Raw genomic sequence first — 24,570 nt, 5'->3', positions numbered from 1 at the left:
GCCTGCGAGTGACGCAAGGTGTCCCAGGCTGTGTGTCCAAGATAGTGAAGGCTCATGTGACTGCTCCCTGGAATAACAGGTGTGCCCAGCCTGGATTTCTGACATGTAATTTGAGGATCTCTGGAGGTCATCAAGTACAACCTCTTCATTTTACAGAGGAGGGAACTGAGGCCCGGAGGCGAAGGGGCTTGTCCAGGATGAGCCGGGACAAGGACCCTGTCCCCTGACCACCGCGGAGAGCCTATCACCACCCCTCACGGCCTCGAGGCGCTGCAGTACAGGCGGCGGCTTGTGTCACCTTTACCCAACGCCCAGCACAGTGTGGCTCCATGATACGCACCCACGAAGCATCTCCCTTTTACAGGTGAGGGGACCGGCCCAAAGTCACACGCGTTTGAGCACCAGAGCTCGCGGCCCCATTCCCGATTTCCTTGAACCTTGGCCACACCCTGTTACCGGCCAACAGACGGGACCCTTGTTTGTGTGGGCCACTGGCGCCCCAGTCACTCGAGTAGGTGGCCAGCTAGTTTCGCAACGCAGCCACAAGAAGCTGGAGGCGTGAGGCCGGGATAGGCGCGAGCGGCCGAGAGGCGGGAGCGCGTGGGCGGCAGGCAGGGCGCGTGCGCGGCGGCCCCGAGCTCCGATTGGCTCCTGCGGGCCGGAGAGGCGGGGCTGTGTGCGGCGCTTCCTCCGCCTCTGCTTCCGCGTAGCAGCCCCGGGAGCTGGAGCCGAAGTGGGATTCAAAGTGCCGGCGGGCGGTGAGGCCGGGGCTGCAGCTGGCGGCCGGGGTCAGGGCAGGAACCTGGACTGAGGCGGCGGGCGCTGCGTCCCTGCGAGGTGAGAGAGCGGCGACGCCCTGCACGGGCCCCCGCCCCGGACAGGGGTGCTCCGTGCCGTGCCTGGGCACCCCGGCGAACCGAACTTGACCCGTCTTCTGACCACCACGGCTCCGACCCCTTCCACCTGCCCCGGCCTCCAGTTGGCTGGGGACTCCCACCCCTCACCCCGCTAGTCAGCACACCAGTGCCTCCAGCCCTGGTTGTTCACCTTCGTAGATCAGTTCGGGACCCCTTCCTTACTCAGTGAGAGCTTGAAGGGCTCCGGACTCTCCAGTAGCTGCGTTTTCTCTTTCCCTCCGCAGATGGACGGGACAGAAGGCAATGCTGGGCAACCCGGCCCCGCTGATCGGTCCCATCGAAGCAGTGTGTCCTCCGTGGGAGCGCGAGGTGGGTCCCTGTCCCCAGTCTTCTCCCCGCTGTACCCTCCTAGGGCCCCAGCCCTGAGGAAGTGGCCCTGACTTGTCATCTCTTTCAGTGAAGAGAATCTTATTTTTTAATTAACAAATAAGGTCTGTTGAGGTGTGGAAAAGTGACAAGTCAGTCCGGGGACCTGGGCTCTGTCACTAGGCTACTGGCTGAGTTGGGTACCCTTCTTGAATATTTCCTCACTTGTAAAATCTTAGATAGCCATGAAATTCAAACGAAATCTCATGAATGAAAAATGACATATTCACTTTCTTTGTTTGATAAATAGCCTTTTGAAAGCAGAGATCATTATCTACATTTTATAGGAAGGAAATTGGGCCCTAGAGAGGTTAAGTGACAGGATACTGGAGCCTTCACTGTCCCAGATTTCCCTTTGAATTTCAGCCTCCTGGACATTATTATTATTATTTTTTTTTTTTCTTTTTGCGGTATGTGGGCCTCTCACTGTTGTGGCCTTTCCCGTTGCGGAGCACAGGCTCTGGATGCGCAGGCCCAGCGGCCATGGCTCACAGGCCCAGCCGCTCCGCGGCATATGGGATCCTCCCAGACCGGGGCACGAACCCGTATCCCCTGCATCGGCAGGCGGACTCTTAACCACTGCGCCACCAGGGAGGCCCGACATTATTTTATGATCTCTCAAGGGAGTAGCTGTTAGAGCAGGACAGACTGGGGATCCAAAAAGCACCTTCATTTGTGTTAGTAATAAACTGTACCTTTGCATTTCACAGGCTTCATCTTATTTGATTCACAGAAGCTGTGTGTGGGGGGGGGAGGGATGGTATTAGCTGTACTTTGCACCTGAGGCATTTGACACACTGACTTACTGAAATCAGTCAACTAGCCAGAGGCCAGGCAGGATTGGAACCCGAGTATATTGGCCTCGAAGCTGAGTGCTTCTTCATGGTACCTGTGGTTCCAGTGATGGAGATTTGAATCTGGCTGCTCTTTCAAGGGTCTCCTTTTGGCTCCAGGCTCCAAATAGGCATCCCACAGGCTGTCACAAGGGAACACTCAACTTTTTGGATTGTACTTCTGTTTAACACTGAAAGGCCATCGTGTTGAGTCCTGAGTCTTAAAGGGTCCTAAGGAAGCTGAGCCCTGGAACTGGCTTTACCCTGGGGTGGCCTTGAGAATCCTCTGTCCCCACGTTAGCTCGGGCCAGAGGGAGATAGTGATTTGCTTAAGGATAATAGCTCTCTCCCTCCCTGCTTGATTTACTAACTACGGTAACCTCAGGATGGGTTCAATCTATCTCTGCCTCAGTCCCACCTGTAGAATGTTCTCCTTCGGGGGAGAAGCACACCAGAGTCCTTGGGGCTGCCAGGGGAGTGTGTGTGGGTGCAGCAGCCAGCCCTAATTTGAACTTTTGGGGGTTAGGGTGGGTCTAGGCTGGTCCCTGGGCTGGAATTGCTGGGTTTCTGGGTGGTTTGAGGGTCTTCAGTAAGTCCTAACAGACAGCACTCTTCACGGGGTCCTTAGGGGATGCTGGGGCTCTGCCCCTGGAATGTAGCCTTGGTCACCCCAAGGGGTGCAGGGTGGGGGCTGCAGCCCCAGAGCGGGGAGTGGAGGGTGCCTGGTTGGCATGCCTGGGCAGTGGGCCCATCTGACACTGCCTGGCCTCCATTGCAGCAGCCGACGTGCTGGTGTACCTGGCGGATGACACAATGGTGCCCCTGGCCGTGGAGAACCTGCCCTCCGTCACTGCCCACGAGCTGCATCAGGCCGTCCGTGAGGTCCTGCAGCTCCCGGATGTTGCCCTGGATGCCTTTGCGCTCTGGCTTGTCTCCCCTCTGCTAGGTAAGACTTGGCAGTGAGAAGCCCAGGGGGAAGGGCTGGAAGGGCGCTGACCAGTGGGGAAGGAAGGGGCAGCTTCTGGAACCTCTGGCCGCTGTACATCAGGGGAAGGTGGGACTTGTTTGTGTCCTGGAGCTGGCCATGGCTTTCAGGACCCAGAGCCCTGAGAGGTGGCCTGGCTCCTCTGCCCCCGCCTCTCCTTTCTTTGTGCTGGAGGCAGAGGAGGGGCCAAGCCTACCCCTCAGCCTCAGTGCTGCTGGAGCCTGCACATCAGGAGGAGTGGGGGCGGCGGACAGGGAGGGAGGGGGGCGCGTGTTCACCGAGCACGTGGTCTGTGCCACAGCCTGAGCTGGCATTTTGCAAGCAGAGTTTTACCTTATCCTCATGGCCCAGCCTGGTCACGCAGATGAAGAATTGAGGTTTGGAGCCGTGGGACCAGTGAGTGGTGGGACCAAGATCAGAATGGAAGCCTGGGTGGCCCCCAGCCAGCCTCCTTGAGCTACATCCTGCTCCGTGGAGGCAGGGAGGAAGGTGGGACCCGGCCCAGGAAGCAGCGACCCCTGAGGATGGGACGTTTCCTGAGGGTGGGGAGGATGAGTGGGAACCCAGCTTCTCTGCAGGGGGCCTCCAGCCCTGACTGGTTGCTGGCCCATGATCACCCTGTCCTGCCCTTTCAGGCTGAGATCCCAAGGCGGGCGGGTGGAGTGGGAGTGAGGGCAGTGGGAGCCCTCCAGCCTGCAGGCCTGGGGGACATGAGGTGGGGGAACGGGGAGCTCCCTGGGGCCCCAGAATAGGGCTGCTAGCCTGCTGGCTTGGTCAGGAGAGGGGCCAGGAGAGGATGCCCCAGCTGGTGCCGGGACCAGGCATGTTTTCTGCACTCATTCTCCTCCCTTGTAGAGGGACAGGGGCAAGAAGGGTGTGCCTGGTCCCTGGGCCCCTAGGAGTTTGTGCCTGTGCCCTGGAGGGAGGGTATGCCCGCTTGGTAGGAGAGGGAGTGCCTGTCTCCCCACCCCCACCCTCTAGTGGGAGCTTCCTGCCCAGCTGCTGCTCTCGCCCACCCTCTTCCTGCTGGTCGGTCTCTTTCCGCCGCTCCCCACCCAGCTCAGCTGCCCCTCCTTCACCCTTCTGGCTGTTAGTCAGGACCGCGGGCCCCTTGGCTTGTGTCTCTGGAAAGCTGGGGGTGGTTTCATGGGGCCCCTGCCCTGCCTCGGGCTCCCTGTGCCTGCAGTGGGGAAGCTTATTTCCTCCCCCACTCCCTCGTCATCGCATTCCTGCTCCCCCCTTCACCAGAACATGAATGGGCTGCCTGTGTGGCCCGTGGGTCACCCTGGGGCACCGCCCCATCCCAGAGGCCCCAGCACGGAGTCAGCGCCCACTTTGTTCCCAGGCTGGGTTCAGGAAGGCTGAAAGGCCACTTCAGCTTTGACTCTGGCCCTCAGAGCTCTTGGTCCCCCGCCACGCCCAGAGTGGGTGACATATGCCCCAGGGACGGGGTGCCGTCTGCCGGAGCCGCCCTTCAAGCTGGATGTTTGGGAGGGTTTGACCTTCTCCATGCCATTGTCACTCTGCATGGAACAGGGCTCCAGGGACTGTCAGTCTTGTTGGGGTGACAGCCTCCAGGCAGGAAGGCCCCATCTGGAAGCGTGGGACGGCAGGGTCAGCGCAGTCCTCTTCTGATAATGGGAGTCCTCTGAGCTGCTGGGGCTCATGGGGTGAAGCTGGCTGGGGACCGTGGACAGTGTCCCGGGGTCCCAGCTAGCTAGTTACCTCATTCGTCTCGCAAGTATGTGCAGAGCAACCCGCCCACAATCTCGTGCTGGGCGGAGAGCTAGATGCTAGGGGTCCCGTGGGGAACAGGAGTGAAAGTGTCCCTGCCCTCAGGGGACTCACGGTCTAAAGTGTGCTGGGAAGGCTTGCCAGGAGCAAGTTGCCAGGAGTGCTTCCTGGTGGGGCCACTGATTCTGGCGGCAGCTGGGTGGCATGGCGTTGAGGCAGGGAGCTTGCAGGATGGAAGATCAGCTGGAGCCCGGAGCCCCTGGGGGGAGTTGCTGGGGTGGAGGCTGGCCGGGGAGAGGCCCAGGCAGGGCCGGGAGCAGGGGAGAACAACGCCTTGGGCCTTTGGGCCTCAGTTACCAGCTTTGGGCTCTGCTTCCTCACGGCCCCAGCACCTTCCGTCTGCCACAGCCTCTCGGCTCCAGCCCATCCTGGCCACCGTAGGGAACAGTCAGAGACTGACTCTGCCTGGAACCTGACCCCCTCTCACTTGCTGTGTGGCTTGTTTTTTTGCTTGTTTGGGTTTGTGTTTGTTTGTTTCTTTGGCTGAGCCGTGCGGCATGCGGGATCTTAATTCCCAGACCAGGGATCTAACCCGCGCCCCCTGCAGTGGAAGCGCGGAGTCTTAACCGCTGGACTGCCAGGGAAGTCCCTGTTGTGTGACTTTGGACAAGCACCTTAACTTCTCTGAGCCTCATTTTCATTGGATGAAATGCGGGGAGGGTTATTGCAGGGCAGTTGCCTTTAACCACTTGGAATGGTTCTGGACACTTTGTACCTACTTCAGTTAATATTGGTCATGACTGCGTCATTGGTGCATTGTTGTTGTTAGTGGGTGGCAGTCGCGCTGGTCAGGGCTTCATGGCCGCTTCCCCTCTCATCCTGCAGAGGTGCAGCTGAAGCCCAAGCACCAGCCCTACAAGCTAGGCCGCCAGTGGCAGGAACTGCTGCTGCGATTCACCGATGCTCCGGACGATGACGTGGCCATGGGTCAGTGCTGCTGCCTGTGCATCTCTGTCTCAGGCCCACTGGGGTCTGGAGCATGGACCCCGGGCCCAGCCAGGCCTCCACTGGCAGGTGGAGCTGCCCTGGCTGAGAGGCAGGGCCGGCATCTCCCCCAGAGGAGGGAGGGATCCCTAAGAGGAGCCCAGGAGGGGTGGGCTGGGGGGACAGTGAGCAGCTTGAAATAAGCCACGCCCCCTATCTCTGGACAGCCCCGGGGGTTTTCTGAGTGGTGGTGGACGAGGCTTGGGGACTGGAGACTGGGCCAGTCGGGGAGAGGGCAGAGCTGGCTGCATGGGGCGGCCGGCCGGTGACCCCTTCCTCTCTCCCCAGATGAGCCTTCCCTGCAGTTCCGGAGGAACGTGTTCTTCCCCAAACGGCGGGAGCTCCAGGTGAGGCAGGGATTCCCAGGCGGTACCACCCAGGTCTGGCGTCCTGTGTCCAGCCTCCCCTTGTCCTAACCCCTGGACACTGGTGCCCCTCCCAGCTGAGCCACCCTTCCCTGCCACACCGGCCTGCAGATCCATGACAAGGAGGTCCTGCGGCTGCTCTACGAGGAGGCCAAGGGCAACGTGCTGGCCGCTCGGTACCCATGCGATGTGGAGGACTGCGAGGCCCTGGGCGCCCTGGTGTGCCGCGTGCAGCTCGGGCCCTACCAGCCTGGCCAGCCCACTGCCTGTGCCCTGAGGTGAGGGCCAGCGTGACCTGAGGCAAGGCCCCGAGGTGGGGAGGGTGACCTCGGAATCCTGGTTACAAGTGGTCTTGCCAGGTCCTGGAGTCAGGAGGCCCTGATGCTGTGTGACCTTGGGTGAGTCACCCCACCTCTCCGAACCTCCTTTTCCTGGTCTGCTCTGGGCTGAGGGGCCTGGGCAGTGGGAGACGGGGTAAGTGACGTCCGTGAGAGGACCCCTAGGGGTGTGTGAGTGTGGAGCCCGGCCTCCGTGTGAGGTCAGGGGGAGTTGGGCTTGTTCTTTTTGGGGGTCGCAGCCAGGGAGTGGCCAAATACTGGGTCCCAGTTGTCAGTGACAGTCTCACTTAGTCTCGAACTGCAAGGACGAGGCCCCATTTCCTGGATGCTCCAGTATGCCGGCTCTGTGCTTCCTACCTGTCTCTCTAGAAGCAGTGCTCTTTGCTGTGTGAATTGGCAGGGCCTGGGGTCGTGACGATTGAGTCACCTGGAAGCAGACCAGGCTGTCTCTGACCTCCGGACAATGATCTTGAGGTTTAGAGATATTTCCAAAGAAGATGAACTTTTTTTTTTTTTATTAAAACTGGTAACAGTTATGTAGTCTTTTTTTTTTAATTTTTAAAAAATTTTTATTTATTTTATTTATTTTTGGCTACATTGGGTCTTCGTTGCTGCGCGCAGGCTTTCTCTACTTGCGGCAAGCGGGGGCTACTCTTCCTTGCGGTGCACGAGCTTCTCATTGTGGTGGCTTCTCTTGCTGCGGAGCGCTGGCTATAAGGCGCGCGGGCTTCAGTAGTTGTGGCGCACGGGCTCAGTAGTTGTGGCTCGTGGGCTCTAGAGCGCAGGCTCAGTAGTTGTGGCGCACGGGCTCAGCTGCTCCGCGGCATGTGGGGTCTTCCCGGACCAGGGCTCGAACCCGTGTCCCCTGCATTGGCAGGTGGATTCTTAACCACTGCACCACCAGGGAAGCCTTGAAGATGAACTTTGAACACAGCCTCTCCTAGACCCAGGGCTCTAACCCACACCAGCCCTTCAGGGTACAGTTGTGTTGAGGGGCGAGGATGCACAGGCCCTGTGTCGGGGCCCAGCAGGGGCCACCCTGGGCTCAGTGGAGCCTGAGTGATCCAAGCTGAGCTGGCTGGAGGCTGGCAGCCTTAGAAATATTGGCTCTCGTGATGGGCATGTCTGGTCCTGTTGCAAGTGACAGCGAATCCAGCTGACTATTTGGACTTGAGGGACTTTGTCAAGAAATGGACGGGTCTGGGGTGACTGAGGTGCAGGGGCTCCGGTTGGGTACCCCCAACCCCAGACCCTGTCCTCACTCTCCTCGCCCAGCCCTGTGTCCTCTGGGCCAGCTCTCAGTCAGACAGGCTCTTGCCTCGTGGTGCCTAGGTGGCCACAATAGTTGCACGTTGGCAAGGAGAGACCTCGTCCCTCATGTGACCAGAGTCCTAAGACTCATCTGGTGACTGGGCCCAGGTCCACCCAAAGGAGACAGAGTGGCCAGAGTGCTGATTGGCTGAGGCCCAGATCCTCCCTTAGGACCTGCCATGAGCCTGCACAGACGCTGTGGACTGAGAGTGGGAAGGCGGGATTTCCAATGATGAGTGGGCGCTGTGGCTGGAAGCAGGGATGTTGGGGGACAGATGATGAAGGTGCCTACGGCAGCCCTGAGAAGTGGGGGCAGCCCCCTGGATGCCCCTCCTCATGCCGCCCTGCAGTTGGGCCTCTCTGGGCATCAGGGTCCTTCCTTGTGTCAGCCCTGCTGCAGGGCCAGCCATCCTTTCCCATGGCCTGGGGTGTTGGTCCTCCAGAAGCCCCTGCGGGGACCCCTCCCCTCTTCGGTGACAGTGACAACCTCGGCCATATTTGTTTGGCACCCACCACCTGCCAAGCACATGCCGGTGCCCGTCCATGTGAGTAGGGATCCGTGTCCTTATTTAAACGTGGAGACGTAGGCTTGGAGCAGGTGCTCACTGCTCGTAGGCTGGGCCCCGGCTGCAGTCCACCTGGAAGGGCCAGTGCCTGGCCAGAGTCGGGGCTGCCTGAGGGGGAGGAAGAGTGCGGTCATGCCAGGATGCTTCCCGACTCTGTGTGTGTGATTGAAAATGCCCTTTCCTTCGTGAACCTGTGCTGATGAGTTGTAGGTTGGTGGTCTTTTTTACCTCCCTATTTGGCAGAACAGAACATTCATAGCTCTAGGTCACTTGGACCTTTCTTGGTTGTAAAATCACCAGTTTAGAAATCGAAACCTTCCTCTGGCCACAGTCTGCTTCTGGGGTAGGCCTGGTTTCAGCTCTCATCCCGGTCTCCTGACTTCTTCAGGCCTCTCATGCTGCAGGGATCTCGGCACTGGGCTCTCTGGGGGTCCGTGTGCAGGGCGCCCCCTGCCCTCCCCACGCCCTGGGAACCTCGGCGCCTCCCCAGCCCGCAGGCATGGAGCCGTCCTCATGCTGGGCCCCGTTTTCCTTCCTCCACAGGGAGAAGCTGGACTCCTTCCTCCCTGCCCACCTCTGTAAGCGGGGCCACGGGCTCTTCGCTGCCCTCCGGGGCCTTGGGACCAAGGCTGGAACTGGCGAGCAGGGCCTGCTGAACGCCTACCGCAGGGTGAAGGAGGTGGCCGGCAGCGAGAGCGGGCACGAGGCCTCCCTCAGCCCCCACTACCGTGCCTACCTCCTCAAGTGCCACGAGCTGCCCTTCTACGGGTGAGCGGCTCCCTGGCCGCGGCCACAGCCCCAGGCCCACTGTCCCTCCCTCGCGGCCCGTGAGCCCATCTCCGTTCCCGCTGAGCTCTGTCTTCACGCGAGGTGTGTCTGGATACCAGCACCTTGGGCCCCGCGGGTCCCAGGCTGGACACTCGTCCTCCCCCTTCCCCATCACGGGCTAGGACACCGGACAGGTCCTCTCCTTCCTCCTGCCGCAGCCACGTGGTCCATGGACCTGCCCACCTCCCCCTCAGCCGGCTCTCATTCATGCAGGCACGTTTAGCCAATAGCTCTTGTGTGCCTGCTGTGCGCCAGCACCCTCTAGGCGCTGGAGACACCTTAGTAAACAAAAGAGACCGCCGTCCCTGCCCGTGAAGAGGCCGTGCTAGTGGCGAGAGAGACAGCGAGCAGTAGAAGCAGAGAACAGACTACAGGGGGCAAGGGAGCAGCGGGACGGCCCGTGAGGACAGTGACCATACTCCACAGGGTACTGTGGCTCAGGCCGCATGGTGGTACCGCAGGAGGGGAGACACGGCCAGATTCCAGAGACCTTGAGGGTGGAGTTGAAGGAACTTGCAAGATGTGCAGTACAGGAGGTGAAGGAGAGCAGGCAGAGAGGACTCCGGGTTTCTGCCTGAGCAGCTGCAGGGTGGCGTTGTCATCAGCTGAGACAGGATGGTGTGTGGCGGGGGGCAGGTCAGGGAAGGTTGGGGGCTTGTCATTGGATGTGTTGATTTTGAGACGCTCTCCAGCGACCCAGGTGGCGATCCTAGCGGGCATTTGGGTTTCTGAGTCTAGACTTGGGTAATGGGTGAGTCATCAGCATGCAGGTGCTGTTTGAAACCAGGAACCCCAGGAAGTGAGTGTGGACCAGGCAGAGAAGGAGCCCGGCCAGCAAGGCGGGAGGGTCTACACCAGCTCCGCGAAAGGAGATGTTGAGGAGGAGGGAGTGACCGAGCCTCAAGTGCTGCTGCTTCAAGGTCAAGTTCAACAGGTCTCCAGTGGCTGAGAGTTGACCTTGGCTCCAGCATCTTGGGGGAAGCAGTGGGTGGAGGACAATGAGAAAAAGAATCAGTGAGTGTAACCAGCTCCTCAGGAGCTGTGCTGTGAGGTGGGCCCAGAGGCGGAGCAGCAGTGTGGGCGTGGGGCGGCAAAAGGTCTTTAGCTTTTATGGTGAGCGAGATGCATGTGTGCTGATAGGGAGGATCGAATAGAGAGTGAAAAATTGAGGTGAGGGTGGGCAAGTGGCCGCTCTTTGGGTTGCTTCAGTTTCCTCAGCAGATTAGGAGTCCCAGCCCTGAACCGAGCCTGTGGGAGTCTTCCTGGAGTGGGAGCACCAGGCCGTGCTCGGGGCTGCTCTTGGAACTGAAGGTAGAGCGTACTTGTCTCCAGTCCTGTCCTCGGGGCTGCAGGATTTTTTTTTAATAAATTTATTTTTTTTTTAATTATTTTTGGCTGGGTTGGGTCTTCGTTGCTGTGTGCAGGCTTTCTCTAGTTGCAGTGAGTGTGGGCTGCTCTTCGTTGCGGTGCGCGGGCTTCTCATTGCAGTGGTTTCTCTTGTCGCGGAGCACGGGCTCTAGGCACGTGGGCTTCAATAGTTGCAGCACGCGGCCTCAGTAGTTGTGGCTCGCGGGCTCTAGAGCGCAGGCTCAGTAGTTGCGGCGCACGGGCTTTGTTGCTCGGTGGCATGTGGGATCTTCCTGGACCAGGGCTCGAACCCGTGTCCCCTGCATTGGCAGGCGGATTCTTAACCACTGCGCCACCAGAGAAGCCCAGGGCTGCAGAATTTAACTGGGGCTCTGGCCTAGCCAGGGGTGAGGGGGCGTGTGGGCGAAGGCCCAGGGCAGCCAGAGGAGAGGAAGAGGCCGTGGCAGGGCAGGGTGGAGGGGGGACAGCTCAGTGGGTGGGTGTCCTAAGGCTGATGCACCCTTTCCCTTTCTCGGTGTCGAGTCCTGAAGCTGCTTCCCTGCCTGGGCAGCCCCTGGGGGACGGTGGGCAGCAGGGCTCTCCCAACCTCCAGCAACCACAGCCCCCAGACCCTGAGCCCTTGGGCTCCTGGCTGTTCCCTGAACGTAACTTGCTCTGTCCCACACCCGGGTTCATGCTCTCCCCTCTGCCTGCAGTGCCCACCCTTTGCTGTGCCACCCAGTTCCTCCTCCTGCCTGATCAGCTCAGATGCCACCACCTCCGCGAAGCCTCCCTCTTGCCGCCCCCTCAGTTTCTCCCTCCCCTGGGGTGGGTTTCCATTTAACCTTCCGTCACCCAAACAGCTTAAGCTTCTTAGGTGCCTAGGACAGGGCCTGGCCAGAGCATTCCCTGGTGGGTGAACCCAGACCCTGGGCCATCTGTTCTCACTGCTGGAGGGGACAGCCTAACACCACTTTCCCTCCCCAGGTCTGCCTTCTTCCATGGCGAGATTGACAAGCCAGCGCAGGGCTTTTTGCACCGGGGTGGGCAAAAGCCAGTGTCTGTGGCCATCAGTCTGGAGGGCGTGCATGTCATTGACAGCAGAGAGAAGGTACCTGCTGCTCCTCAGGGTGGGACCTGGGGTGGGGGCCTCATTGGAGAGGAAGGGAGTGGGCTCATTACCCAGGCCTTCCTGGTTCCCTTGGGCTTCTGGTTGGCCTGGGAGCAGGCTGGGCGGCCTGTCTGGCCTCCTTCCCTCAGATGTCCCTGGGGCTTCCACTGTCATCCTGGGGGCTCTCCTGGGTCTGCTGTGGGTCAGCTTTTCTGCCCAGCCTGCTAGGCAGGCGGTGGCCGGGACAGGGGGAGGCTGCAGCTGGAGACAGGTGGAGAGAGTCTGGTAGGGCCTGGCTGCTCTGCCGGGCCAGTGGCTGGAGACTAGCTGGTGGTTTTCCAAAGAAGCCCTGCGACTGGGAGCCCTCCTAGCTGGCTGCATCCTGCCCCGCCTCCCGCATTTGGTGCTGGTTGTCTCGGCTGCCTGCATAGGAGGTGGTGTTGGCAGCCTGCCCTGTGGGCCTCTCTGCACCTGGGCAGGGGTCCCTGCTAAGCCAGCAGAGGAGTTTGGGGGAGACTTCTGGTTGTCCACAGAGAGGGATCCCAGCCCTTCCTGGGCATCTGTGCCCCAATATGCCAGGCCCAGATCCGGCCTCCTGCTGAGATGCTAACCAGCTGATCGCAGGGGCAAGGCCTCCCCTCCCCACCTTCCTTCCCCCGAGTCACTGCCCCAGCTGTCAGGAGCTTGACCCGCTGATGAGAAGTGCGTGGTTTAGGGGGTCTTACCCTCCCTGGACCACAGCCTCCTTTGAGGGTCTGATGGAAGCGGGGCTTCTCCTGAGAGAAACTGACACCTGAATTTAGGCTCAGCCTTGGAGGTAAATAGCCTGGCCAGGTGTATCCTCCTGGTGATGCCCGCGTGGGACGGGGCAGGGGAGCAGGCCTCTGCCCAGAGGAGTCCAAGCTGTGTGTCTCCCGCTGGCCAGCATGTCCTGCTGGGCCTGCGCTTCCAGGAGCTGTCATGGGACCACACCTCTCCCGAGGAGGAGGAGTCTGTCCTGTGGCTGGAGTTCGACGGGGACAATGAGGGCACGCCGGTCAATAAGCTCCTCAAGATCTACTCCAAGCAGGTAGTGGTGGGTGTTGCCTGCACCGGGGGTGGGGGTGGGGGTCGGGGAGGACGGGCTCAGGGGGTCCCAGACTATTGGAGGCTCCAGGCTGGGTGGCAGGGAGGTGAGAGGGCTGCTGAGGGCCTGGGGACCAGGGGGCCGGCTCCTGCTGACCGGGAGCCACCCTTGCGGGTTCGGAAGGCCTGGCCAGGTGGTGGGGCAGTGGTTGGTGGAGGGCTGCCCTGTGCTGTGTGACCAGCCCACGCGGGCTCCCTCGGTCCTTGCCACAGCCAGGCTTCTCCCGCTGCTCCCTCTGCGCCTGCCTTCCCACCGCTGCCCCCACTGCTCCAACCCCAGCAGCCTCTGCCCTGCCACACCCGCTGCCGGGTGCCTGCTCTCGCTCCTGCAGGCTCCTCTCCTGGGCCCTGCAGTCCCCTCCCGCCTCCTGCCCTTCTCCCCCAGTCTCCCCTGCTGGGCCCCCTTTCCAGGTCCTCGCAAGGGGCTTCTCTCCCTGTCCTAGCTCTTCCCTCTCTCGTCTTTGAACACTCAGCCATCCCAACCTTTATGCTGATGACATCATATTTTCTACATCACTCTTAGTTCCCCGATCAGGGATCAAACCCATGCCCCCTGCAGTGGAAGCGCGGAGTCCTAACCACTGGACTGCCAAGGAATTCCGTAGACTTCTTTTTTAAGTAAACATTTTATTGAATTATAATATACATGCAGAAAAGTGCCCAGCTCTTCTTATTTTTAATATATAAATCTATTTATTTATTTTTGGCTGCGTTGGGTCCTGGTTGCTGTGCGCAGGCTTTCTTTAGATGCAGCAAGAGGGGGCTACTCTTCGTTGCCGTGCGCGGGCTTCTCATTGCGGTGGCTTCTCTTGTTGAGCACGGGCTCTAGGCGCGCGGGCTTCAGTAGTTGTGGCACATGGGCTCAGTAGTTGTGGCTCGTGGGCTCTAGAGCACAGGCTCAGTAGTTGTGGCGCACGGGCTTAGTTGCTCCTCGGCGTGTGGGATCTTCCCGGACCAGGGCTCGAACCTGTGTCCCCTGCATTGGCAGGCGGATTCTTAACCACTGCGCCACTAGGGAAGCCCCCCAACTCTTTTTTTTTTTATTTATTTAATAGTAATCTTATTTATTTATTTATTTATTTATTTATATTTATTTTTGGCTGTGTTGGGTCTTCATTTCTGTGTGAGGGCTTTCTCCAGTTGTGGCAAGCGGGGGCCACTACTCATTGCGGTGCGCGGGCCTCCTCACTATCGCGGCCTCTCTTGTTGCGGAGCACAGGCTCCAGACGCACAGGCTCAGTAATTGTGGCTCACGGGCCTAGTTGCTCCACGGCGTGTGGGATCCTCCCAGACCAGGGCTCGAAACCGCGTCCCCTGCATTAGCAGGCAGATTCTCAACCACTGCGCCACCAGGGAAGCCCCCCCCAACTCTTAATCTCAACAAATTTCCCCAAAGAAACCAATGTAACACCTTTCAGATTAAGAAAGACCCCTTGAGGCCCCTCTCAGCCTTGCCCCCCACCAAGGGACCTCCGCATCCTGACTTGTGTCACCCCAGAGTCGTTCTGCCTGGTTTTGAGCCTTAGGGCAGTGGGTTCCCACAGTGTGTTCTGTTCTTCCCGGTGTCTCGCGCTCAGCCCTGTGTCTGTGACCTCCGTCCTCGTCCCCACTGCAGGTGGCAGTGCTTTGGTCTTTCATGCGGCTCTCGGGTGTTCCTACATGTGAATTTGTTACTGTTGACTTTTCCATACCATAGCGGATGGGCACTTGGGTCTCCAGTTCGGGACTGTTGCAGACAGTGCTGCGTGGCCGGTGTTGCACATGTCCTCTACGTGCACACCCAGGTACGCGCCCAGGAGCTGACAGGCCGGGTCGTAGGCAGGCGCTGTGCTCGGCGCTCACCCGCGGTGGCTGGCTGCTGGCTGCTCCACTAGTCAGTATTGTCATCTTGAACGTTCAGCCAGTCTGGTGGGTGAGGAGGGGTATCTCCTTGTGTTTTTTTCCTTTATTATTTAGTCAACTTTATTGAGGTATAATTTACAGTAAGAGTGAGTTTTAACACGTTCACACACGCTTGTAACCACTGCCACCACAGGCAAGCTATGGAGCTGCTTATTTGTCGTCCTTGTATCTTCCTAGAGGGGAAATGTCTATTCACATCTTTTGCCCATTTTTTAATTGGCGTTATTTCCGTCACCCCCAAATCTTCTTGTGGTTTTAATTGGCAACACACACACACACACTAATGAGGTTGAGCATCTTTTATGTGTGTATTCACCATCTGGATATCCTGTTTGTTGAGGTCTTTTGCCAATTTTTCTTTGGGGTTGTGCTTTTTTTAATTTAAATTGTTTTGTACATTTCGCTTCTGATTTAAGACTCATCTCTTCACCTGCTACTTGACAGCTTCCCTTAGCTATCCCTAGAGTTTAGCTTTCTCCAGAATGTCATATAAACACATGGATCATACTTACCCAGGAGAAATGGAGATATATGTCCACACAAGACTTATACTGAGATATTCATGCAGCTTTGTTTGTCATAACCAAAGAATTGGAAACAACATAAATGTCTGTCAACTGGTAGATAGATAAACAAATAGTGGTCCAACCCTACAGTATATATACTGTATGCAGCCTTTTGACCCTGGCCTCTTTCACTAAGCTTCATGCTCCTGAGATTCATCCACATTTCATGGTATAACAGCTGACACTACAGGTCAGCTCTTCACCCACTTGTTTGGGTTGCTTCCAGTTTGGGGCTTTTGTGAATAAAGCTGCTCTAAACATTTGAGTACAGGCTATTGTGTGGGCATATGCCTTCATTTCTCTTGCATAAATACCTAGGAGTGGGATTACTGGATTGTATGATAAACATATGATCAGCTTTACTAGAAACTACCAAACAGTTTTCCAAAGTGACTGTACCATTTTGTCATCCCACCAGCAATGTCTGAGAGTTCCAGTAGCTCCACATCCTTGCCCAGCACTTGGTGTTGTCAGTTTTTGTTTCCCATTCTAATAACTGTATGGTAGTGATAAGTCATTGTGGTTTTAATTTGCATTTTCATAATGACATGATGTTGATCATCCATCCATGTGTTCATTTGCTATCCATAGGTCTTCTTTGATGGAATGTCTGTTCAAATCATTTGTCCTTTTTTTTTTTTTACTTTTTTTTTTAACATCTTTGTTGGAGTATAATTGCTTCACAATGGTGTGCCAGTTTCTGCTCTACAACAAAGTGAATCAGCTATACATACACATATATCCCCATATCTCCTCCCTCTTGTGTCTCGCTCCCACCCTCCCTATCCCACCCCTCTAGGTGGTCACAAAGCACCGAGCTGATCTCCCTGTGCTATGCGGCTGATTCCCACTAGCTATCTATTTTACATTTGGTAGTGTATATATGTCCATTACACTCTCTCACTTCGTCCCAGCTTACCCTTCCCCTCCCCGTGTCCTCAAGTCCATTCTTTACGTCTGCATCTTTATTCCTGTCCTGCCTCTAGGTTCTTCATAACCAATTTTTTGTTGTTGTTTTTAGATTCCATATATATGTGTTAGCATATGGTAATTGTTTTTCTCTTTCTGACTTACTTCACTCTGTATGACAGACTCTAGGTCCATCCACTTCACTACAAATAACTCAATTTCGTTTCTTTTTATGGCTGAGTAATATTCCATTGTATATATTTGCCACATCTTCTTTATCCATTCACCTGTTGATGGACACTTAGGTTGCTTCCATGTCCTGGCTACTGTAAATAGAGCTGCAGTGAACATTGTGGTACATGACTCTTTTTGCATTATGGTTTTCTCGGGGTATATGCCCAGTCGTGGGATTGCTGGGTCGTATGGTAGTTCTATTTGTAGTTTTTTAAGGAGCCTCCATACTGTTCTCCATAGTGGCTGTATCAATTTACATTCCCACCAACAGTGCAAGAGGATTCCCTTTGTCCATTTCTTTTTCCTTTGTCCATTTTTAAAATTGGGTTATTTGTTTTCTTACTGAGCTGTAAGAGTTCATTATATATTCTGCCTACCAGTCCCTTATCTGATATATATTTTGCAAATGTCTTCTTTCAGTCTATAACTTGATTTTTTTCCTAAAAAAATGTCTTTTAAAAAGATGTTCTTAAATCTTCCAGTCCATTTATTTTATATCTCCATTTATTTGTCTTTGATTTCTTTCACTAACATTTTATGGGGTTTTTTTTTTGTGTGTGTGGTACGCGGGCCTCTCATTGTTGTGGCCTCTCCCGTTGTGGAACACAGGCTCCGTATGCGCAGGCTCAGTGGCCATGGCTCACGGGCCCAGCCTCTCCATGGCATGTGGGATCTTCCTGGACTGGGGCACGAACCTGTGTCCCCTGCATCGGCAGGTGGACTCTCAACCACTGCGCCACCAGGGAAGCCCCATTTTATGGTTTTCAGCATACAAGTCTTGTGCATCTTTTATTAGATGTATCTCCCCCTCCCCCTTTTTTGGTGCTACCAGAGATGGTACTATTTTTAATTTCAATTTCCAGTTATTCATTGTGGTGTATAGAAATGCAGCTGATTCTGTTACCATATATCCTTTTATCCTATAACCCTGTTAAACTCATTCACTATTTCTAGTATCTTTTTTGCAGATTCTTTGTGGTTTTCTGTGTGGACAGTTGCATTGTCTATGAACAGGGACAGTTGTATTCTTTTTTTTTTTAAATAAATTTATTTTATTAATTTATTTTTGGCTGCATTGGGTCTCTGCTGCTGCACGGGCTTTCTCTAGTTGTGGCGAGTGGGGTCTACTCTTGGTTGCAGCACATGGGCTTCTCATTGTGGTGGCTTCCCCTGCTGCGGAGCATGGGCTCTAGGCCCGTGGGCTTCAGTAGTTATGGCACATGGGCTCAGTAGTTGTGGCTCTCAGGCTCTAGAGCGCAGACTCAGTAGTTGTGGCGCACGGGCTCAGCCGCTCCACAGCATATGGGATCTTCCCAGGCCAGGGCTCGAACCCATGTCCCCTGTGTTGGCAGGCAGGTTCTCAACCACTGCGCCACCAGGGAAGCCCGGGACAGTTGTATTCTAACTTTCCAGTCTGTATGCCTCTCAATTGTCTTGGCTGATGGCACTGCCTCGGACCTCCGTTATGGTGGTGAGTAGGTGTGAGCAGACATCCTTGACTTGAGGGGAAAGCATTCAGTCTTTTTTTTTTTTTTTTTAAATAAATTTATTTATTTATTTTTGGCTGTGTTGGGTCTTTGTTGCTGTGCGCGGGCTTTCTCTAGTTGTGGTGAGCGGGGGTTACTCTTCGTTGTGGTGTGCAGGCTTCTCATTGCGGTGGCTTCTCTTGTTGCGGAGCACGGGCTTCAAGCGTGCGGGCTTAAGTAGTTGTGGCACACGGGTTCAGCAGCTGTGACGCACAAGCTCTAGAGCACAGGCTCAGCAGTTGTGGTGCATGGGCTTCAATAGTTGTGGTTCGCGAGCTCTAGAGCGCAGGCTCAGTAGTTGTGGCGCACGGGCTTAGTTGCTCCGCGGCATGTGGGATCTTCCCGGACCAGGGCTCGAACCCGTGTCCCCTGCATTGGCAGGCGGATTCTTAACCGCTGCGCCACCAGGGAAGCCCGATCATTCAGTCTTGCTCTGAGTAGGTGTGGTGGTAGCTGTGTGTTTTTCATAGACGCCTGTCATCAGATTAAGGAAGTTCCCGTCCATTTCTAATTCACTGAGTTTTATCCCGAGTGGATATTTCATTCTGTTGATGTGTCTGAGGTATAATGGCAGCGTCCCCGAACCTCAGGAGCATCAAGCGGTGTTAGAGAAACTCAGAGGGCTCAGGACCTGTCCCCACTGGCTGACTGCCCGCTGCCCAGCGCCCCTCTCAGCTCAGCGCAGTTCCCTCAGGGAGGAGAGGAGGCCCGTGTGGAGCCCGGACCCGCCTGTGCACGGTTCCCTGCCCTGCTCCCCCTGCGCAGGGCGGCTTGTGTGGCTCTGGGGAGGCCTTGGACCACCCCATCGGGCAGCTGGACACCTGCTGCCCCCTTGGCCTCTGACCCTGCTCCCCAGCGGGTTCTCTTCTTAGGACACGCGGCAGGCATGTGTCCACCTCAGTCCCTGCTGTGTCCTGCCACCTGCAGCGGGGTGACACTTCATAAACACATGCTGCCTAAGCTTAGACACCACCTGCTGGCAGCTTTCTGTCTGTGGGTCTGCGATGCCCTGCCATCCCTGCCATATGGTGCCCAGACCGTGCCCGCTGACATCTGGTCACATCACCTTTTATGTCAACATGCGTAACGTTTCCAGTCTGTTGAGAAGACGTCACTTTAGAAGAACATGCCCAGAGGGAGCCGCCTTCCCCACCCGGTGACCTCACCACCGCCTTCTCCTTGGCTGCGGGTTCTTCTCTCAGCAAACGCACATGCCCAGAGAGCCCTGCCCCCTCCTCCCTCCCGACCTGCGCCTCCTAACTAGAGGGTTCCTTCTTTCCCACCCCATCTCTGACCCCTGAAGTCCCCCCACACGGGAGGCCTCCCCTGCCCCTGGCCCACAGAGCACACCCCCCTTCCTTCCTTGCGTAAAGGGTGTTGGTTTCCTCGTTGCCTCCCCCACCAGAGGGCAGGGGGCTGTGGGTTCGGTTCATCTGGCTCTGCAGCAGGTAGGGAGAGGTGGGCCTGGGCCAGGGCTCCCCCCGAGGCCTCACGCCAGCCCCCTCTCCTCCCCAGGCAGAGCTGATGAGCAGCCTCATCGAGTACTGCATCGAGCTGAGCCAGGCCCTGGAGCCCGCTATCCCCCAGGAGAGCGCGGCCGGCCCCGCCCCGGCCCCTGGCTCCTCACCACCCCCCACTCAATGCCCCCAGCTGCGGAGGCAGGGCAGCGTGGTGTGCAGCCGGATCCAGCATCTCTCCACCATCGACTACGTGGAGGAGGGTGAGTGACCCCCTCGCGGTGTACACGTGTACCTACACGCGTGCACACGCACGCCACGGGGGGCTCTGGAGGGCAGGGAGGTGGGGAGCAATTCCAGACCCAGTGAGTTAGCCTCCAGCGGCAGGACCTGGCTTGGGGCGTGGCGGGCAGGCTGGGCACAGGTGTCCTATCGTCTGAGCTCTGCGACAGGGAATCTGAGGCCTCCGGGGCTCCGGCAGTAAGAGCCCTTCTCCGTCCCTTCTCACTGCTGCGTCCGCAGACGTGTCCAGATGTGAAAAACGAGAAACTACTGGTGTTTGTTATTAAAGGTGTGGGCACAGGAACGATGGGCCCACACCCTGTGGGATCAGTGCAGCTGGTAAAGAGGCCATACGTACCCTAGTGCACTGTGGTGTCTTGGATCGAGTCCCAGAACAGACAGCGGACATTGTGGAAGAACAGATGAAATCCACAGGTTTACAGCTCCGTTAATAAAGCTGTACCAGTGTTCTTAGCTGTGACACGGACCGTGGTAACAGACGGACCGTGCTAACACAGGAGAGGCTTATGAGGATATGCAAGAACTATGTATTATCTTTGCAACTTTTCTGTAAGTCTAGAATTATTCCAAAATAAAAAGGGTTTTTTTGGGTTTTTTTGGTTTTCAAATGGCAAGATGTTCACAAAATAGCACTGAGTAGAAAAAATCAGGTACTAGGAGGAAATCAGGTACGAGTACTAGGTACTAGGTGCTCATTAGCATGCGAGACAGCGTCCACGTGCACAGGGAGGGAGAGACCCCTCTGCCTCCATCAGCTGCTGTAACTTTCCTTTTTTTCTTCGTGCTTCTTTCTGGCATTTAAATTTTGACAAGCATGTCATTTTTATCATCAGAAAAAGCAAAATAATTTATAATTTTTCTCTGACACGCTTGTTAACACAGTTGCCGTCTTCCTCTCCTAGTGAGCTCAGCCCCTCTCCCCCATCCCCTGTTGTTGGACATCATAGTTACAGTTGACCCTTGAACAACACCAGTTTGCGCTGCGCGGATCCACTTACACGCGGGTCTTTTTCAGTAGTAAATACTGTAGTACTGCACGGTCCATGGTCGGTTGAATCGGTGGATAAGGAGGAACCACGGGTACGTGAAGGGCCAACTGTAAGTTATACTCAGATTTTCAACTGCGCAGAGGGTTGGCACTGTCCGAGGGCTGACTGCATTTCTAGTTCTCAGCTGCTACAAACAACAGACCTGTAGCCAGATCCTTACCTGGAACCTGAACTGTTTCCTCAGGATAAATCGCTAGAAATGGGGTTGCTGGGTCAAAGTGTGTGCCCACTGTACCCGTCCCAGGAGGAAAGGAGGCACCTGCCTTCCCCACCCTCACCCACGATGGGTGTTATCGTCTTGAGGGGCAGAGAACTCATTGGAGTTGGGGTTTGGATGCTGGTGAAGTGGGATCATTTTTACATGCTTGATCACGTACAGTTTCTTCATGCGTTACTGTTCATTTCTGTTGCCTGTTTTTCTTTTGTTGCTTGATTTTTAAAATTAACGTCTTATGTTAATATGGTGTATTTGTTAGAATTAATGAACCGATATGATGCAGTATTATTAACTAAAGTCCTTAGTTTTAACCTAACGTCCTTTTTCAGTCCCAGGGTCCCATCCAGGACACCACACTACATTTGGTTATCATGTCTCCTTAGGCTCCTCTTGGCTGTGACAAGTTACTCAGGCTTTCCTTGTTTTTTGATGACCTTGACCGTCTTGAGGCGTACTTGTCGGGGATATCGTAGGATGCCCCTTTATTGGAATTTCTCTTATGATTTTCTCATTACTAGATGGGGTTATGGGTTTTGGGGAGGAAGATCACAGAGGTAACATGCCATTTTTACTACATCATATCAAAGGTACCTTATCAACGTGATTTATGACTGTTGATACTAACCTTGATCACCTGGCTTAAAATTTTTAACTTTTTTTTTTTTTTTTTTCGGTACGCGGGCCTCTCACTGCTGTGGCCTCTCCCGTTGTGGAGCACAGGCTCCGGACACGCAGGCTCAGCGGCCATGGCTCACGGGCCCAGCCGCTCCGCGGCATGTGGGATCTTCCCGGACCGGGGCACAAACCCGTGTCCCCTGCATCATCAGGCGGACTCTCAACCACTGCACCACCAGGGAAGCCCGAAATTTTTAACTTTTAAGAAGTCTTTTTAGGGACTCACCTGGCAGTCCAGTGGTTAGGACTCCAGGCTTCCACTGCCGGGGCCCTGGTCAGCTAATTAAGATCCTGCAAGCCTCGCAGTGAGGCCAAAGAAAAAGAAGTCTTTTTATCTCATTGAGGGTTACCTTCAGCCAGTAGTATATGTTATAGGTATTTTGTGGTTTTGGTCTGTTCTTTTTTTCTCCTTCTTTTATTTTTGTAATTGAATTATAGTTGACATACAATATATTATATATTGTGATATATACAGTGATTTTGACAAACATAGTGATTTAGTATTTTTATATGTTACAAACTGATCATACGTCTAGTTACCATCTGTCACCATACAGAGTTATTACAATATTATTGGCCATATTCCATATGCTGTATATTACATCCCTGTGACTTACAGCTGGAAGTTTGTACACCTCTCTGGTCTCTTCTTGAACAGGTTTAGACAGCACAGCAGGCCCAGCATCAAATGCAAACCCTGGTGGCCTCTGATTTGGAGGCTAGCCACCCACCCCACGTGTCCTGTTGCTGGTGGGAGAGCTGGGGTGGGGCTGAGGCTCACAAAGCCGGCAGGAGTGAAGAGGAGAGCTCATCCTGAACAGGCTCCAGAAGGGGCTCCCCTGGGGCTAGGCCCCCCTCCCCTCAGTGTGTCCCTCTTGCTCCCTGACAGGTGAGCAGATCAAGCGGGTGAAACCGAAGCGCAGCACATCCTTCTTCAGCCGGCAACTCTCCCTGGGCCAGGGGAGCTACAGCGTGGTGCAGCCCACCGAGAGCGTGGAGCAGGGCTGAGGGCCGCAGTGCCTGGTAGGAGGGTGCGGGGGCAGCCCCCGGGCCTGGCCCAGCATCATGCTACCTGAGGGGGAGCACTGGGAGAAGGGCAGCCTCAGCGTGTGGACAAGTCACTTCTGTACCCGGGACGCTGCCCAGGCTGCGCTGTGCAGAGCCAGCTGGGGGCTTCCTCAGGGTCCCTCCTACAGCCTGCCTGCCCTCCCTCCGGACACCGGGCCCTGCTGCAGTCTCAGGACCAATCTGACCAGGCCCCGGCCGCCCCCTCCCACCCAGGGACTCGCCTTTGTGCCCCTCTCAAAACGGACAGTATCCCCTGCCCTGAAGTCCCCGCTGGAGGCAGGTGTCCCCACTGGAGGAGGAATACGACTCAGGACACTTGGGCGTACTGTGTGTCTTTGGTCTTTCCCCTGGACTTTGGTGACCACATCCCCACATTCCTTCTGCTGTATTCCAGCCCACACCACCAGGCTGGGACGTGGCCCTGCGGGGAGAGGGCAGGGGGCCTCCCTGGATTGAAACACAGCAGGAACAGAGAAGGTGAGGCCCCCACCAAGCCCTCCCCAGCTGGATGGAACTGGACGGCCCCTGCGCCCCTCACTCAGGCCTCTTTTGCGGGCAGGAGACACTCTGACCAGAAGGAGAGTGTGCTTGCTCATCTTTGGTGATGTCACTGAGCTGGGAGCTGGCTGTCCTGTGGACCAACAAGTCCACTGGACCCACACTACACACCCGGAGGAGTTCCCAAACCCCCTTGGGCTGCAGGTTTTAGTTTTGATCTTTCTTTGTCTGCTTTGGTTCCATGAAGCCTGTGAACTTGGGCAACTCACAAGGATGCTGCTGCCGGCCTCAGAGCTGCTGGCGCTCCTTCCAGGATGGCGCTGTGGTTTCACCCAGCCTGAGCCAGGGGGCTGGCCCACGCACGGGAAACCCCAGGACGGGAGCGGTCTCCTCCTTCCCGAGGACCTTGTAGGTAGACTGGATGTGGCCTAGGCATGGCTCTTCCCACACCCGCCTGCCTTCCCCCAGATGAGCTGGCCTCGGGGAGGGCCTCCCAGCCCTCGGGCTCCTCCGTGGTAGGTCCCTGGCTTTCCTGAGTGCTTCCTGGCACTTGAGGTACTCCCAGCTCAGCACAGGCTTGGCTTTGTCTTCCCTTCCCAGGGGAGAATGTGGGAGAGGAAATGTGAACCTCTTGTCTCCGGATTTCCAGTCACTTCCTTCTCCCTTTGGTGACTCTTGAACACTCCAGATGTTTTGAGGTGGCTTGCCTTTCAGCAGTAGGGACTGTTATCTGTCAATACATAGGCGTCTCCAGTCTTTTGGAATGTCCTAGCCAAAGGACACCTCATCTCTCTTCCTGGAGTCCCTCCCTGGCCCCCAGCCCTTTGGTTATCTCATCCCACTCACTGTTCTGATGCCAGGTGAATTCTTATCTGATGGGTTGAGGGGCCTGGGCAGGTGTGTACACACAAACTACTTGTTTTGACTCTTCAGCCTCTTTTTCCTATTTTCTTAGCATCCATGTGCCTTAACTTTTTCTGCCTGCCCTTTCGGACAAAGCAGTATTTTACTAAGTGTCCTTCTAATATTCTTACCCTTTCGTATCATGTGACTTATGAATAATAAAATCAATTTCCAGCAAATTTTGGGGTGGTTTATGATGTGAAATAACGAGAGTGTGTTAATTACAGCCTAGGAGTTAATGATAGGCTGTGTATTTGCTTTTCATCAAATATGCATGAAGGGATGCAGCCCGCTGGGCTTGCCAAGCTAGACACAGGTGGAGAACCCAGAGTAAAGCTTTTTAGTCTCAGCGGTTGATGAGGGACTCCCAGGGTGGGAAGGTCCAAGGGGGCT

The 24,570-nt window shown here is 55.9% G+C and overlaps 1 protein-coding gene across 1 annotated transcript; it reads left to right on the top strand.

The window, feature by feature from the left end:
* Positions 1-687: 687 nt before the first annotated feature.
* FRMD8 (FERM domain containing 8) lies at positions 688-24,346 on the top strand. The gene is made up of 11 exons (XM_060103470.1): positions 688-837; positions 1,142-1,226; positions 2,895-3,062; positions 5,721-5,822; positions 6,168-6,226; positions 6,356-6,522; positions 9,003-9,227; positions 11,622-11,745; positions 12,671-12,814; positions 19,523-19,727; positions 22,598-24,346. Exons 2-11 carry the CDS (start codon positions 1,142-1,144, stop codon positions 22,714-22,716), a joined length of 1,398 nt encoding a protein of 465 aa, XP_059959453.1. The 5' UTR covers positions 688-837; the 3' UTR covers positions 22,717-24,346.
* The last annotated feature ends 224 nt before the right edge of the window (positions 24,347-24,570 follow it).

This window comes from Mesoplodon densirostris, chromosome 7, assembly GCF_025265405.1.
Source record: "Mesoplodon densirostris isolate mMesDen1 chromosome 7, mMesDen1 primary haplotype, whole genome shotgun sequence".
Classification (NCBI taxonomy): domain Eukaryota; kingdom Metazoa; phylum Chordata; class Mammalia; order Artiodactyla; family Ziphiidae; genus Mesoplodon; species Mesoplodon densirostris.
This window is presented reverse-complemented; position numbering and strand designations above follow the sequence as displayed.

Coding starts and splice junctions, on each gene's coding strand:
- FRMD8 (XM_060103470.1), top strand. CDS start 1,142: ATGGACGGGACAGAAGGCAATGCTGGGCAACCCGGCCCCGCTGATCGG. Junction 6,227..6,355: donor CCAAACGGCGGGAGCTCCAG/GTGAGGCAGGGA, acceptor ACCGGCCTGCAG/ATCCATGACAAGGAGGTCCT. Junction 19,728..22,597: donor CATCGACTACGTGGAGGAGG/GTGAGTGACCCC, acceptor GCTCCCTGACAG/GTGAGCAGATCAAGCGGGTG.